The sequence below is a fragment of the Salvia splendens genome, chromosome 15 (assembly GCF_004379255.2).
Source record: "Salvia splendens isolate huo1 chromosome 15, SspV2, whole genome shotgun sequence".
Taxonomy (NCBI): Eukaryota; Viridiplantae; Streptophyta; class Magnoliopsida; order Lamiales; family Lamiaceae; genus Salvia; species Salvia splendens.
The window spans coordinates 10,737,293-10,753,884 of record NC_056046.1 but is presented as its reverse complement, the minus strand read 5'-3'; the positions used below and the strand labels follow the sequence as shown (position 1 = coordinate 10,753,884).

At 37.6% G+C, this 16,592-nt stretch overlaps 1 protein-coding gene across 5 annotated transcripts; it reads right to left on the bottom strand.

The window, feature by feature from the left end:
- Window positions 1–59: 59 nt before the first annotated feature.
- On the bottom strand, window positions 60–16,192 carry LOC121769408. Of its 5 annotated transcripts, none has more exons than XM_042166207.1 (26): window positions 15,893–16,192; window positions 15,383–15,495; window positions 15,149–15,275; window positions 14,290–14,388; window positions 14,143–14,211; window positions 13,864–13,998; window positions 13,709–13,777; window positions 13,443–13,492; window positions 13,167–13,326; window positions 12,149–12,313; window positions 11,720–11,804; window positions 11,008–11,244; window positions 10,785–10,879; window positions 10,665–10,707; window positions 9,137–9,294; window positions 8,275–8,385; window positions 7,795–7,863; window positions 7,561–7,704; window positions 7,334–7,408; window positions 7,092–7,268; window positions 6,899–6,984; window positions 6,431–6,485; window positions 5,410–5,535; window positions 5,178–5,291; window positions 560–679; window positions 60–469 (listed from the first exon to the last, which is right to left on the bottom strand). In XM_042166207.1, exons 1-26 carry the CDS (start codon window positions 16,004–16,006, stop codon window positions 404–406), a joined length of 2,862 nt encoding a protein of 953 aa, XP_042022141.1. In that variant the 5' UTR covers window positions 16,007–16,192; the 3' UTR covers window positions 60–403. The 5 variants fall into 5 exon arrangements, 2 of the variants coding, with proteins under 2 accessions (XP_042022141.1, XP_042022142.1); XR_006043547.1 differs by lacking the exon at window positions 60–469 and adding an exon at window positions 1,074–1,219; XR_006043548.1 differs by lacking the exon at window positions 60–469 and adding an exon at window positions 1,093–1,219.
- Between the last annotated feature and the right edge of the window lie 400 nt (window positions 16,193–16,592).

The following is a 16,592-nucleotide window of genomic DNA, read 5'->3' as shown; positions in this document are numbered from 1 at the left end:
TTAAACAATCGAGGCATTCCTCGTTTACCCTTCCAAGAGAAAAAAAATGAAGCATGGAATTCACACTGCCAAGAAAATCAGATTATTCACAAATGAATGGCCTCTTCTTCACTGTTACAAGGGTGAAATATTCTCAGTTATTTGTTTCCAGAACCTAACATAACTGTTTACTGTAGACTTTGTCCAATGCATTTCTCATACAGAGGGCAAAATATGTATAGCAAGAATCAACTTCATGCCCTTCAATCCTCCTATCTCATATCATTTTTGAGGGTTAGAAGTATCTATTACTCCTATTAGTTTATTACTGTGAAGCTTCTCATCTGTGAAGGCGAAATTTGAAACTGAATGGCCATCATAAGTGAAAATCCAGCATGGCTGGAACATGTGTTCTTCTGCGCTATCATTGTCGCTTCCTCTGGTAGAGCGAATACCCGAGAAATGCAGACATTAGAAATGTCCAAAGCACCTGCAGCATAAAGTAGTGCGTTAATGCATACACATTACACGGCAGAAGCAAGAGTATCAAATAAGGAAAACACAGAGTAAGAGGATATACAGTATTAATTGCATGCAATCTTTCAAGGCGTTTAATTCTCGACTGCATGTCTTCAATAACGCCTTCTAGTGGAGAAGAACCCCTACTTTGTGACGATTCTGAAGAAGAAGAACGGCTACCCTGCTTGGCACCATAAGAATATACCAAAACATGAGAAAGTGTACATTTTTCATGTGATTTATTTACCCTAATTTGCTTGATTATCACAACAAAATAATTTGTTATTTACACAACGCTCATGTTTTTTCACCATTATATCATTAAAAACAAATGAAAAGTAAACGCAGGATCCTCCGAAGTATGAAGCCTGGGAAACCAAAACACGTTGATGTTTGGGTTCAAATTCGAATTCTTTCTCAATATGTACTCACCTCTACTCATAGTCCAATTTTCTTTTCTCAGAGTCACATACACTTCCCTTCTCTCTTTTTAAGAGAGATTATTTGCTGAACTTGATTGCAAGCAAAAAAAAACTAAAGCGAACAGAGAGTCTAGTCTAAAAACAGATAGTTACCAAACAGAAGAAAGCCTACTGTTAAAACCCCTGAAGGCTGGCGCCAAGGTGTTCTAAGGTTGTCGCTTGCTTGCGGATTCACACTAACTCAGTATATCATTATACACTATTGGAGGATGAGGGCTGGCTGGTTTGAATGATGGACGCTGCACATGGCAAAAATTTCAGGATCAAAAGATGCCCTAGGTTGGTTTGAAGTTTAGCAACCATGCATATCCTCTTTTGTGGGTATGATACCTACTAGGTTTGTGATACGATCCCATATCTTAGGAAATCACAATTATTTAGTTATCTTTTATTTCACCATATCTTTTCCATATCTTAGTTTTCTTATTCAATAAGTTAGGGTAGTATTCTACTATTATAAATAGGAGAGCTTGTTATCATATTTAAGCATCCAACAATGATTCAATGAAATACAATATTATTTTGGCCAAGTCCACGTGTGATTCTTTGAATCCCTAATTCCTTACGCTACCTGCTGCCCGACGGAAGGTCTCCGCGCACAGCCGGAACGTATATCTGATCTGTAGCCGTTGCCCGACGGGTTGGAACCCGCGCACAGCCGCCAAGATCTTTATCTCCGCCGACCCTCACGGGCGCCGGATTATCTTTATCTCGTTATTGTCCGTTTTATCGGATCGTTAGGGATTTAGGTCCTTAACAACTGGTGCTTTCATCCAGTACTCATGAGACGATACAACAACGGTAGGCAAGGTTGGGGCACAAACCGACCCGACTACTTTCTGAATGGCTCGTCGCGCCGTGATAACGCAATTGGCCGCCGAGACAACGTCGGTTTCAACCGACAGCAGACCGACGAGGGGGACCGTGAGGGTCGCCCAACGGAGGATGCGGAGCACGATGATTCCGTGGGTTATAAATTGGATCGCTTGATAGATAGACTCGACAGATGGGATTCTTGGAGGGATGAAATGGATCGCCGGTTCGATAATCTTGAACCAAACCCCTACCGCAGGTATGATCAGCGAACAGGGTATGACGACGACGATTCTAATGGTGATGGGGCACGACGGAGACGTAATTGGGAGAGGGGGCCTCGCCCCAGAAACCCTAATTTTGGCACGCGTGACAGCCCGCAGAGAGATCGATATCGTCGCGATGGGAGAAATCACAAGGGTTCATGTTGGGACCCACCAAGATATCAACAACATCGTCAACAAATAGACGGGTATGATCAGCAGTTTAGTCGGCCAGCCACTTGTTACGACCCACCACAGTCGTGGCAGCCCTCTTGTTGGGAACCATCACGAGGATATTCGGATTATGATCAGCCAATACTGGGTCCGCCTAGTCGTTGGGATCCGCCCGACTATCGCTGCCCGCAGACCTTGCAGCCTACGAAGTATGACCGACCGCTGAGTCACCGCACAGCTCTGTTGTCTGTCGTTGCCACGCACTCGCCTCAACAGTCCAGCAGGTTTATTGATTCGGGGAAGCAACATGGTCTGCCCAATATTCCCAGCCTCAAGGTTTGTTCTCCTTACCCAGCCCACCTAGCTGCAGTAAGTGATTACAACGAGAAGTTGCGTATTTATAGATTGAAGAATTCCTCCCTACTCGCTGAGTTGAATGCAGCGTTTGAGGAAAATATAGATGACGAAAATCTAGTTGAGGATGTTCCCAACAGCACCGTTCACAATGGGGACGCTAATCCTGATGTTGATGTTCCAATCGACGAGTCCCTAGAAGAGATCGTCAAGACCGGCAATACGCCGCGGCAAGTGCTCGTCGGGGCATATGATGAGAAGATTGATGATCTTAGTGTTCCAACACATAAGGAAGATGAGAGAAGATACAAAGACTTTGCTAGAGAAAGAAAATAAAGCCGATGCCCTTCGATCTAGTTTAGAGCGGAAAGAGAAAGATTTTAGTGTGTTGATGGAGAAGCCGAGCGAGAGAGAGAGCATGGAGAATCAGAGCCTTGTTAATGACATCCTGGCTGGATTTGATATGAAAAAACAGGACAATCAAGAGGAAATGGAGGAGAAGCGAAGGTTGTGTGAGGATGAGCTTAAATTAAACGCCCACTCCGGTTCGCATGCACTTGCTTGTGTCTATGTGGATTTGAATGTCGGTGATGTTCCAAGTATGAATCATCGATCAACATCGCTCGACACCGATGCAAGGTTGATCCCTCCGCGCAATGACACGCCCAGTGTTGTTAGGGTCGCGGGGCGCATCGGGTCGATGAGGTGAAAATTCGGGTCGCGGGTCGACGAGTCGACGGGGTCGAGAGACCCACAAAGCTAGGTTAATTTTTTTGCCTTTTAATATTAAATAAAATAAATATATTGCTCTAATGTTTATAATATATCAAATAATATAAATGTAGACGCAATTCATGTGAATAGAGATAAAATGGAAAATAGAAATGATCAAAATATCAAAACAATTCATAAGTCATAACACAATAAATAATTGAAACAATTGTCTTAAATTAATATCTTTTAGAGACTTTAGATAACAATAATAATAATAATAATAATAATAATAATAATAATAAATAATGAAAATCAATAAATCTCCACTCATATTAAAAAAATCATAAATTACAAATTAAAACCTAAATTTATAACTATTTAGATGCAAAATTAATAAATTTAATTATAATTCTCAAATTAATATAGTAATTTATAAAATGCAATTTTAAATTAAACAAATAGATAAAGCGCAGCTGCAATTCTCTAAGAAATTAGTTATATAGTTAAATAAAAATGAACATATATTTAATTTAATTAGAACATCACAATATATTTAATTAGATTTGAATGTAATTTTGATTGGTAATTAAAGGTATTTTTTTATTTAAATTGGAACTAATTATATTTAAAGAATAGAGAATCTTGACAACCAATATTAATACTAATATTAAAAAATGAAGGTGGAAGAAAATGATTATTAACTTTTATAGGTCCTAGAAGCCCTAGCTATAGCTTCTGCCTACTTTACTTTTAAAATTTCTTGTCTCGGTAAACCCCCCTTCTTCTCTTCTTCATTCCCATCCCTTCTTCTCTCTTCATTCTCACAGAGTCACAGACCCATTTCTGAGCAGCCATGGCCGAGGATCTTCTTCTTCCAGCCGCTCGCCCCAGCCGCTCGACCCAGCCGCCTCAGCCGCCCCGACGGCGACCCCTGAATCTCGACCCACCCACCCACAATGGGGCGACGTCGGTCTCGACCCTTGCGACCCGCGACCCAAGCGCTCTCGGGGCGCGATTTTAACAACACTGGACACGCCATGTTTGAGCATTGTTGGAGGTGTGAACAGGTTTTTCATTTTGGCACGGAATTTTGGCGGCCACATTAGGTCTCCTTGGTTGATTTTTTATGGAAGTGATCGAGGGATACATTCAACTATTCAGTATGTGTTTGATCCGGGAGGAGACGCCTCACCAAAGCTTTTACTTACGGCTATCGTCGTTGCTTCGTAGTTTCCACCTTGAGGACAAGGCGGATTTCAACCGTGGGGGAGTTGATACGATCCCATATCTTAGGAAATCACAATTATTTAGTTATCTTTTATTTCACCATATCTTTTCCATATCTTAGTTTTCTTATTCAATAAGTTAGGGTAGTATTCTACTATTATAAATAGGAGAGCTTGTTATCATATTTAAGCATCCAACAATGATTCAATGAAATACAATATTATTTTGGCCAAGTCCACGTGTGATTCTTTGAATCCCTAATTCCTTACGCTACCTGCTGCCCGACGGAAGGTCTCCGCGCACAGCCGGAACGTATATCTGATCTGTAGCCGTTGCCCGACGGGTTGGAACCCGCGCACAGCCGCCAAGATCTTTATCTCCGCCGACCCTCACGGGCGCCGGATTATCTTTATCTCGTTATTGTCCGTTTTATCGGATCGTTAGGGATTTAGGTCCTTAACAGTTTGAAACGCAGAGGCATTCAGTTACGGCTGCATAGGTATTAGGTAGTGGGTGGTTATTTCTTAAAGTTGTATTTCTAGAGACATCCTAGGTTCAGATTGCGTCTATATTAGGCTTCTATATTTACTCCAATAAAGAAAATATTTTAGCATGCAGCTCAACCTATCACCCCTCAAAGGAAATAGGGTACCTGAGACAGTATATATTCAACAAGTTCTTGCAATCTTGCAGCTTGCTGAGAATGAATTCCCCTAGAACTCCTTTCCACAGCAGGTAAACTTTCCAGAATTATCTCTAGATAACTCTGAGATAAAAGAAAGAAAGTGAATTGGCCGAACCAGGAAAATATTTCACCCACTGCCAACTTATTAAATGCATCAATCTATAGCAGTACAGCAGGGTATATGTAAAAGCAATGCTACCTTTGTGGTATATGAACCGTCCAACTGAAGAGTTGAACCAGCAGCTACTACTGTTTCTTTATTTACCGCCTTGATTTGTAGGTACGGATTTGGAACATCTTGGAGATGATCCATCCCGATAAGAATCTAAAAATATAGAAAGAAATAAGAACATATGAAATAAAATGATAGATATTCCTAATTAGACAGTTCAATGAGAATAAAAACTCATGGATATGCAACTTAAGTGCCAAGCACATGCTACTCATAATAGCTATGATGAAAACTAAAATCATCCTATGTTAGGATCCAGTTCTTGATTATGAGTTGAAGAAATTGTCTAAAGTCCTTGACCTATCATTATTCAATTTGGTCATCTGATAATTAAAAAGCTTAGAAATTCAAAATTTATATCAAGGTGTATTTCAGAATTTTAAGGTTCGTTGGAATTTATACCCATGTCATATATTTTTGGCTTTTCAGGGAAAGAAAGGAGGCAAGTCTTTGAATAAAAATTAAAATAGAAGAATAAAAACTGACACACACACAGACACATTAAAAATCTGAATGGGAAAGTATTTGCACAAAATCTCTAACAGGACATCAGAATATAATAGTACCAGAAAGCTCAATACAAATATCACATAACCCTTTTTTAAACCACAAAAAATAGATGTTCAATGCTATTATGAAAATGTGTATATCCACAAATTCTGATGTACTTAAAAATATCATACTTATTTTACTTTCTAATGATAGCATAGTAATTTATAATATACATTATAAATTTTGATACAAATAAAAATGGTCTGAATCTAAAATTCTTCACGTTTTTATAAAAATAATCTATTTTTGAGATGTATTACCTAAAATGCGCAACTTCTACATCATTACACATAACATTTGGTTAGTCAAAGAAGGAATGCAAAAGGTACTATGTCAGAGACTCAGAGTCATCCAACCAATAGATAGTGTTATGAACATCCAATTGAGTGGTGTTTGGGGAACTAATGAGGTGAACTATGCACGAAAAGAAGCAAACCTTTCCGTCTTGGTAAATATAGGCAGAAGCCTCAATATATGCTACAGCTTGATACCTGAAATCATAGGTATATAACATAGACCATTAATAGAAACAGAGGAATGTGGTACCATCAAGAACCAGCTCAGAGCATAATCTGTCTGATTACACAGTGTGTTAACGAACTTTATGTGATGAAAGATGACTTTATGTATTAGAGATCATTTCATAGTTTACACCAATTAAAAAAGAATCATTAAATAACAAATCTATAGGAAAGTGGTGAGTTGTGTAGACCCTACCTACTACTACTATAAATGAAAAGTTTTTTTTGTGGACAGGACGAAAAAAGAAATTATGGCATTTTTTTCGTGGATGGAGAGACCATCAAATAATCATAGAAAAGCTGAATATCATACAAATTTACAAAGAAAGATATCAACATGATCATACGTTAAGGAAGAGAATAAGTAGCACAATCAGACATACCCAAGATTAAGAAGACCCGCTACTGTATTTATGCTGATATCAAAATCCACTTTTGGCTGAATAATAAAGTCACCTTCTGTAATAGGCTACAGAAAGGAGGAAGTGAGGATGAACATTCAAATGAAATACAGATACAAAGCGAAATGCGCAAGCTGCTAGGAAACAAACAAATGGGCTCAGTATAAAAGCAAACCTCTCGAATAAGCAGGGCGAATCTACCCTCACATATTCGGACTCTTATACAATCACTCTCTGTCAGCTGTCCATTGGCAGGTACTCCAGACAGACGTAGATAAATGTCAATGAAGTTCTGAACTGAACTGCATATCTTAGTTGCATCCAGAACTTTTAGAATATCTTGGTAAGCAACCTGCAAAGTATTAGTGCATTAAACAAATATGAATTACAATTCAAGAGAAGTAAGAAACAACTTACTTGCTTGTTACTTTTCAACACAAACAATGAGCTCTCAGGTGATAGCACTGGGTCAAAGTCATTTCTGATCTTCAGCTGCAGATAAAAAGCTTCCAAATCACAATAAGAACAAGTGCATTACTGAAACTTTTAATTGCATTTCCCTCAGCAACCCAAGATCTTTATTAACATTAGGAAAGAAAAATTGTTCTCAAGAATCATAAATTGAAATACAGCAAAGAACTAACATGAGCTTCAACAAGATGTGGTTCGATATGTTGCTGGAACATTGGAAACACAGTCATCATTATTTCATCTTGGGATACAAAGCATCCGACTCGTTTTTTGTCTCGTTGAACCCGAGAAATCAGATGTGAATGCACCCCTCCAACCTGTTTTATGATATGGGAATCATATTTCAGCTATTTACTTCAGCTAAAGAAGTGAATGAGGTTCGATTGAGCAGATCCTTTCATACTTACAACAGCAATCCATAAGTCAAGATGCTTTCTGATATCAGGATGCAAAGCGTAGACACCTTCAAAAATTATCTAGTACGCAAACAAACAGCTCTCTTAGAAGACAAGATAGGTCAGGTGTCAAAAGCAAAGCAATCATCCCATCATGTAGTACATATTTTATTGTCATACAGCACAGCATTCTTAGTAGTCATCATTCCATCAAAAAAGTGTCTCCACTACTAGTAATATCCCTCATCGTCGAATGGTCCATATATATCTCAATGGACTCTTCTAGTAAACCCCAGTCAACTATTTTGGCAATGCGAGGACGAATGCCAATTACTTGATAACGGAATACGTTGTGTTCCCAAAGTGCTATGGTCCCCACTCCCGTGGGCTTTTTAAGTGTTAGTTTTAAACTACTAAGAGGCAGCAAAGAAAAACCAAAAAGTGAATACATTTGTCCAATAGAAAATGGTAGCAAAGAAATTCAAGTTTTACCACAGCACAATCTTCAGATACTTCGAGCTCTTTGAGACCACTTCGAGAACCAGTCTCCAAATCAAACACAGGCACCTTTGTTCTTCTGCTATGCTTTATATCATCAATGTTCTGCAATTGCCAGATAGGCAAATGGTTACTCCAAGCAAGAAAAGAGATTTTAGAAACAAGCAAGGATATATCCATCACGACCATGGATCTAACAAATTTCTCTATCCAATTTTCAGACCTCTCATATTGAAAGTCTTTTTGACATCCTACACTAAAGTGCTGATGCAGAACTAGTGAAAATCTGTATATGAACTTTGAAGATGGATGAATATTTGCGCAATTTCTTCCCCACTACAACTGCTTCAGCACTGCACAATTTCCACAGTGGTCATACAAAAGTGGTGTTTTTGGTTTTGCGCATGAGTATCAAACTAATATCTAAAAGAGAATTTCCATCCCTGCTCCTACGACGGCATTAATGAGAAGCCTTGAGAATTCCCAAAATTAAGCCTGTATACTCGCCACTCCCTTGCAAACCCATAGCGAACTTATTTACCATAAAAAACACCATTATCATGGGTCTTCATACATTAACCAAATCAATTCCAAACTGAAAACCGTGATTTAGATTGCCTTATGGATTACGATGGCTTCAATAAGTTACAAGCAAAATTCTGTGATATAAGAACTCAAACAAAGAGACGGAGAGAGTTCCATTTCTGCACTAGTTAGTTTACTGTAAGTTCCAAATAACTCATTCAGCTACTCCTCACTACCTTACCATATGGGCAGCTCTATACAAGATGATATTCTTATACATGTTCAAAACATAAATAGTCAGGAAAACTAAAAGCATATTAGAGATGCATACTTTTGACAGTAAAGCCAGATCAAGAGAGCTGAAGTCATCGTACTTAAAATCCTTCATTTGTTCAGATTTATAGTAGCTCTCCAGTGAGATGACTTCACAACCAACTATGTTTGCCATCTTACGAGCCAAACTCGTTTTTCCTGATCCACTGGGACCACCTGAAACAAAGGTAAAAAACAAAATGGTTAAATAAGGAATTTAAGCTGTTGAGACCCCTGTTTGGAGATCCCTCCCCTCTTACAAGGACTTTTAAGGGGGTGAGTGGCCCATTTCTGCATGGTATTAGAGCAGGCCCAATTCAATTATGGATTTCTTTGGTTAACATGTGGAAATCTGATAATCGTTCCAGCCCACACGTGTAGGGGCATGTTGATACCCTTGTTTCTTGTCTTACATCGACTTGGTAATGATCTGGTCTCTTATATATAAGTTTTGATAACCCTCCCCTCTTATAAGGCATTTTAAGGGGGTGTGGCCCGTTTCTACCAAGCCAAATGCCAAACTACTGAATTTACAGAAATAGTAAGGTATGGAAAGCCTTAAATAAGAATAGAATGAATATTTTGAAAACAAGCATTATATCATAGTTCATAACCAGCTGATGCACAATGTCCTAACCAAAACATGGAAGTGCATGGTTATATCTCTTCAACAGAAATTGCAAACAAACATGCTTTAGATATATAATAGTAGCATTGACAAACTAATAAGAAAATATGGCATAATGAAACTACAAAAATGCAGCAATAACATACCAATTCTGGAATTTTAGAGCAAAAAGGACTTGGGCAATTTGTAGAAACCCTCCTGTTATCCTATGTCTTGAACAGATACCATATTCAAAGAAGCCACCTAGCGTCCTAACCCTTTTAAGAATTCCACCAGTTTCTTCTAACGCAGCATTTCTCATCTCAGATATATTCTAGATTACATACTAACTAAATAAAGATCAAATATAGCAAATATCCAATTTTTTGTTCTCTTAACCAATCCCCTGCCCAATATTGGATTATGGCATAACAAAGTGGCTTCAGACTTACACCTCCATTTTCATCCATTAACTTTTTAATCAGATCATCCAATAAGAATTTCTCAATTACACCATTTTCTTACAGAAAAAAATATAATCTTGTTTGAAAAGATGAAGTCCATAGTCCACTGACAGTGTGATACTCCCTCCGTCCCATGGTAGATGTCACACTTGGGTGATGGGACGAGGTTTTATGAGATGTTTTGTGTGTTAAGTGGAGAGAGAAAATATATTTTTATATATTAATGTGAGAGAGAACTTTTTCCAAAAAAGGAAATGTGACATCTTTTGTGGACAAACTAAAAAGGAAAGTATGACATCTAACTTGGGACGGAGGGAGTACAATCTTTGCTGGTTTTTCTCAGGTAGCTATCTGCCTAGAGTATAACCATCTTTGTTTCAACTCACTTCAGTAGTGTAATCTAATTGCTTTAAGAGGTATCACTACAAAGTTTGCCATTAGAGAGATTATGATTATGATAAAAGCGTTCATCATACCAATTCCTACTATCACCGGAGGTCCCTTATTCTCCAACAACGCCTGAAATTTGAGCCCACATGAGAGAGTATGGCATATAGTAACTTAAACTCCAGATAGTTGAAGAAGTAAGAGATTACTTGTATTGCTTGTACAGCTAGAAGCAGTCCTCTATCTAAATCATATGAGTTGGGCATTGGGGCAAGCTGCAGGGCATCCCCAAAAAAATGAGGACCTGTAGTTGTTTTATGAGAAGGAATGAGCCATAGGGACAAAATATGAAGGTTCTAACCAGATTTTCAATTCACTTCCGAGGACGTGATATTCACTCACTAAGTCACTATTAGCAATAAAAATGCATACCAGTGGCAGAAGATCCATCAGATAGGAGAGGATCTGGTGTGATAAAATGCCATGTCGCCATAACAGGTTCCATTTTAGACTTGGTAGGAGAACGAGTCCACGGCTGAGGTAAATCTTCGATGTGGTTGACAGGATTAGGAGAAATGCGAAGTGGCTTAGGAGCTGCAATCTTTTGCACTTGAGTGGTGGCAGAAGTTGTACTGGACAAAGGTGGAGGTGTATTAAGCCGTGGAACCCCTGCAAATTGGATACATCTATTAGAAAGATTAAAGCTGATGACTACATTAGTTTAATTCGATGACACTGAGAATGTCAAAAAAATTCAGAGGTTTCCACATTGTGCCACCAGCTGGTACACCAAGTAATCATTAAAATCAATTTCTTTCCTTCTCTCTTCTTCTCCTTCCCCCTCTCTCACTTTTCTTTGGAGAAAACCCTCTACGTTATGGAACCATTGCAACTAAGAACCACTACACCAGCATTTTTAAATCCTCACAGTTACCACATTCTGTTTCAAATTACTCAGGAGAATAGCTGATCATGAGCTCAAAACATCAATAATTTAAATTTGTTTAAGCAAATTAGTGGCATTTTTAAAAACAATACTAGTGTTAAAGAAAGAAGCCACAAACAAGAGGAATAAGCAGGGTATACACACGCACTGTGTCGGTATGTAATAAGTGCGTATGTTTGTACATAGAAAAGTGCCAACCTTGTCTCTCTAATATCATCTCGAGATATGATTTAGTGATCCAAGGTCTAGTTATACCTCTCCTTGATGATTCCATCCCAACTATCTGCAGAAGATATTGACCACGTCAAACATAAGTTCAATCCATAGATTTCCTGGTCATTTAAGAACTCACCAGTAATTCAGATCCTGCCATATTGTTATGTATATTTGAAAATAGCATGAAAAGTGAATATTTGTAAAATAGCGCGTAGATCTAATATGAGGAGACCATAATCGCCATAATCACCATAATCTGACACTGACCACAAATTCCAAAGATTGGGACGAGCTACAGAAGATATTAAGGAGATACTGACAATAATTCTTTTCTGCTGTTGTCTCGGATTACAGTTTTAGAAATACAGTAGGATTTTAAAGGGACTTGGGAAAAGATAGAAGAGTTGATACCTTTCTACTTGTGCCCCTGAGAACCATATAGGTCTCTCCTAGAGAGTCAATTGTTTCCAGTGAAACTGAAAGACTGCCATCAACAGCCGAAGTAGATGCTCTTTTATAACTCACTACCACTGTATATCCCAAAGCCAGCAAACCGCCCAATGTCATCCGCCCAACCTGATACAGTATCCAAAGGATAAGTTAGAGACATTAGTCATTGACAGAAAAAGCTACTGGGTAATTGGTTAAATACAAATTCTAGCAAGAATGATTAAAAGTACCATGCTGGAAAACTAAATACCAAGGCATGCCAATGGGAATATAAAATGCATCGCAAATCTGCTGGGTCCTTGGCTTTTGATTTATTCATAGTGGAGGGTAAATACAAATAAAATTAAAAGAGCAAGCAATGAACAATAATCTCTCAAGTTACCAGTCTTTTAGACATAGATACACGAGCATCTCATTTATAGATGAATGGTGTACTTACAAGTTTACCGGCAAATGTATATGGCTAAACTGATGGGAATGGTGTACTTACAAGTTTACCGGCAATAATAAAAGGAAAAAAAAGCAAAACATAAGTCTGAAAAAAAACATGAGAAAACAAGCACTGTAAAAGTGAGCAATATATATACGAGTATCCACTGCAATAACTGTACAATTACAAGAGCAATCTATGGCAACGTGAGTTGCCCTTTGATTGCAGGACCAACTTATTGCAATGTATCTCTCCCAAAAGCAAATATTGTAATAGCAAACTATAGGTCCATACTTCCATAAGAATCTCCCTACTTAATTTACCAAAAAGCTCCATCCAACTTTATTCTTTGCTCATAACAGTTCAAAAAATGTACTGTAATTTTTTCAGAGTCAACAATTCTTCTTATTTTTTAGAAACATAATTTGGGTGAAAACAGAATAATATTCAGTGCAAGAGAGTTGCTTTAAATGTATCTGAGAGTTGAAACAAAACTTAATTTCAGCTATAGAAATTGTAAGTTCAATCTTTGATGCAGAAATGTTTTACCTCAAATTCAGCTCTTGGACGGATGATGTAATTCTTATCAACAATCCTCTGATCACCCAGTGACAGATAATACTTAATACCAGACTGCCGCACCTTGATCCAATCATTTATTCGTGCTTCTTCACTTGCACGAGGTGGTCTCAAGTACATCTCAATACAACTTGAAGCAAAAATCCACAAGCTCAGATTCTAATAACATAAAGAAAGTAACAATTGAAATGGCAATTGACCATTGTAATGGACATGAAGACGGAAATTCCGACTGTAATAACTTACTTGTCAACTTGTGCTTCCTTTCCTTGAAAAATGAAGGCATCATACTGAGACTGTTGCAATAATGAGTTCCAGTTAAAAGTTTCGAAACTAATAATTAGGTAATTGAAGAGATAAAATTACTGAGATTGTAAATCTCAATACCTTTTTTTAGATTATACAAATAAAACACCTTTTCTTCTGCAAAATCAAGCATGGTACAGAATCTTTTTCGATTTACAAGCACTTCTCCTTATAAATTAGTAACAGTAGATCAGAAATCAACATACCTCACTTTTGCATTTAAGCTTGTAAATTGGCTCTCTAAATGACGAAACAAAACTGTTGTTAATTCTGATCTACAGAGAAAATAAAGCCAATCAGAAATAAGAACAAATGTAAGTGTAATAATCTAAAATACAAGAATACCATATAGTATACCAACCTGTGCGTGATGGAGGTCAGGCTCAATATGCTTTGTGAAGAGAGGAAAAATGCTGTCGATGAGGTAGTCCAGCGAACAGGACTCGCCAATATCATATTGAACTTTGGAAAGTAAACTAAAATGAACACCACCAACCTATTTCCCCAGGGATATTGAAATTTAATTAGATTCATAGAAGTATGTATGACTAAAGTACAAGTTATCATAAGAGAACAGATTCTGGACAGGTAAATTAATATGCTCAATTTAATAGTTTGATACAATGTACATGATGATTACCACAGCAACACGTATATCTAGCAAAGAGCGTAGTCTTGCATGAAGGGCATAAGTGCCATCTACTATAATCTGCAGCCATGAGATGGTAAAACAATTCAGTGAGCTTATATACAATTTCAGCAAAAGAGTAACTATAAGCAGACCTACCACACCAGATGATATACTTTTTATGGTATTTGATCCAACTTGTCTTCTTCCTTGAAAATCAAATATTGGGATCAATGTATCACGGCCATTTACCAAGTCCTATAACAATATCACCACTGTATTAAAATTCATACTATTCCTAAACACCCATTATGTTTTACTAAAAAAACATACATTCTTAAAACCAAGCATGAAATATAGGTTTCAACTTTCAAGTACTTTAAAGGCATTGAAGGAGGGACCAATGGCAGGCAGGATGGGGACAGCATAAAATGGAATGTCGCAGTGGTGATGAGTGCTTCTATGGTAGGGCACATATTTGGCACTGGGGCCTATTCCTTCATCTTATGAACAACCAAGTCACACTCCATAAACAAATGAAAAGGTTTTCTTTTCCAAAACAAAATTCTGAACTTTTCTCACATTTCAAATTTGTGAAAAAGAACCCTCTTGTAAAACATCATTGTTATATCTATCACAGTCTTTAATACTTACTTTATAAGACAACTGTTTAATTGTAATCAGGAGCTAGAAATATATTATCTCTTATAAGCTACTTAGTACTTACAACATCCAAATATCAAGTTTTCTCCACAATCTGCTTCCTGTTTTCTTTATGTAATAACTTGTTTGGAATGTACTGTTACTGTGTTCACTTAATAGATGTAAAAGCATAACAGAAACTTTTGAAGTATATACTTGGCCAAGGACATTTTAAATTCCCTGCCCATGCTTTTGGCTTTTTAAAATACTATTGTAACAAGGAAATATTTAATCAAGTCCACAAATGCCATTAAGCATTCCAATAGTAGTTCAACACATTCCTTACCGACAACGTTGGTGAAGGAAAAATACATACCTCAAGATTTCGGACAAGTAGTTCAAAATCAATAGAATCTAAATCATTGCCATCATCAACCCCTGTGCGATAGTTCTCCATTGAGATAACAGTGCAACCAATTACAGATGCTACCTTTTCAGCCAAGCTTCAATAACCATAAAATTCATAAAAAAAGAACAGATAGTGTGAGAGTAAACTCTAGAAGCAACGATAAATATTAACATTGAAATCACATAAATCATGTAAGAGGACCTTGATTTTCCTGATCCAATTGGACCACCGATTCCCACAGTCACTAATCCATCTTTCTTTGACCTCAGTTCTTGAATAGATTTCACCAACAAGTAGTACCCATGATCAAATGACTGCAAAAATACAAAATTTCATATACGATACTAAAATGACAAGTGAACAAAACAAAAGATACAAAAGTAAAGCATAAACATTCTACCAATTCAGAACTTCAAATGTAGACTGTGGATCATAAATTAAAGTGAATAAAGGCATCAAGATCGCCATAAATACAGCAGAACCAATCGAGAAAGATGCATATGACTTGATCATAGCACAACTTCAGTTTTCCACAATACGATAATCAACCGGCTAGCTTCTTATATCAACACAACGGACTTATAATTCAGCATACCAAATTTCCTTAACTACTCCAAAATTTCTCAAATTAGACTTGTTTAACCAATTCAACAACTGCCACTGGAGAAAATGAACAGCGCAAATCCAAAAGAGGGGGGAGGGAGAACTTACCACGTGTAGGGGGAGAGACTGGAGAATGGATGATGATGAAGAAGTGGAAGGCTGCTGTGGATAGAAATCACGACCACCTTCTTGGAATACACGCCGCACCACCTGATCATCCATGCGCAGCTGATTCACCGAAATTAACTCGATTGCTTCCAGCTGATTAAAAGAAATTGGTTGATGGAGAGCGTTGGAGTGGTTGATTCAATAGAGAATCTGTGGTGCTGTGCTTTGCTTTGTGGGTTCAATGCTTCAGCGGTACGAAAACTGTTGAACATCCGAAGAAATTAATTTTCCCAACTCTAATTTAAGGATTTCGCGTATAAATATTAGGCGGGTTTATACTTCTTTTTATATTCATTGTCTCTCAACTCTCAATGGTCCCTCCCTCGGTTACAAAAAATACTAGTAATCCACATTTTACATTTCGATTCGGTCGCCAAATTAATCACAATACATAACCGGGTAGGTCTATTCACACTAATTTCACTATTTTTTCTATTTATGTCTCTTATTTCATTCTTTTTTTTTTTCCTTTCTCTAGCTTACTTTATCAATTTTGCATTAAATCAGGTATAGTTTTTAAAGTTTCTAGAAAAGGTAGGGAGTATTGAAATCTCGTCATGTGACGGGGCTTTGGTTGGCGCTTCAGCAATATGTACAGTGCTTATGACAATTCTTCGACATCCTTTGATTTAGAAGCTAC

Bases quoted from the DNA above. Each gene is read 5' to 3' on its own strand.
- LOC121769408 (XM_042166207.1), bottom strand. From the start codon at position 16,006: ATGGATGATCAGGTGGTGCGGCGTGTATTCCAAGAAGGTGGTCGTGAT. The intron at 13,493-13,708 runs GTATGTTGATTT...TTATTGCAACAG, and splicing joins AGCTTAAATGCAAAAGTGAG to TCTCAGTATGATGCCTTCAT. The intron at 7,864-8,274 runs GTAAAACTTGAA...TTTGCGTACTAG, and splicing joins TATCTGAAGATTGTGCTGTG to ATAATTTTTGAAGGTGTCTA.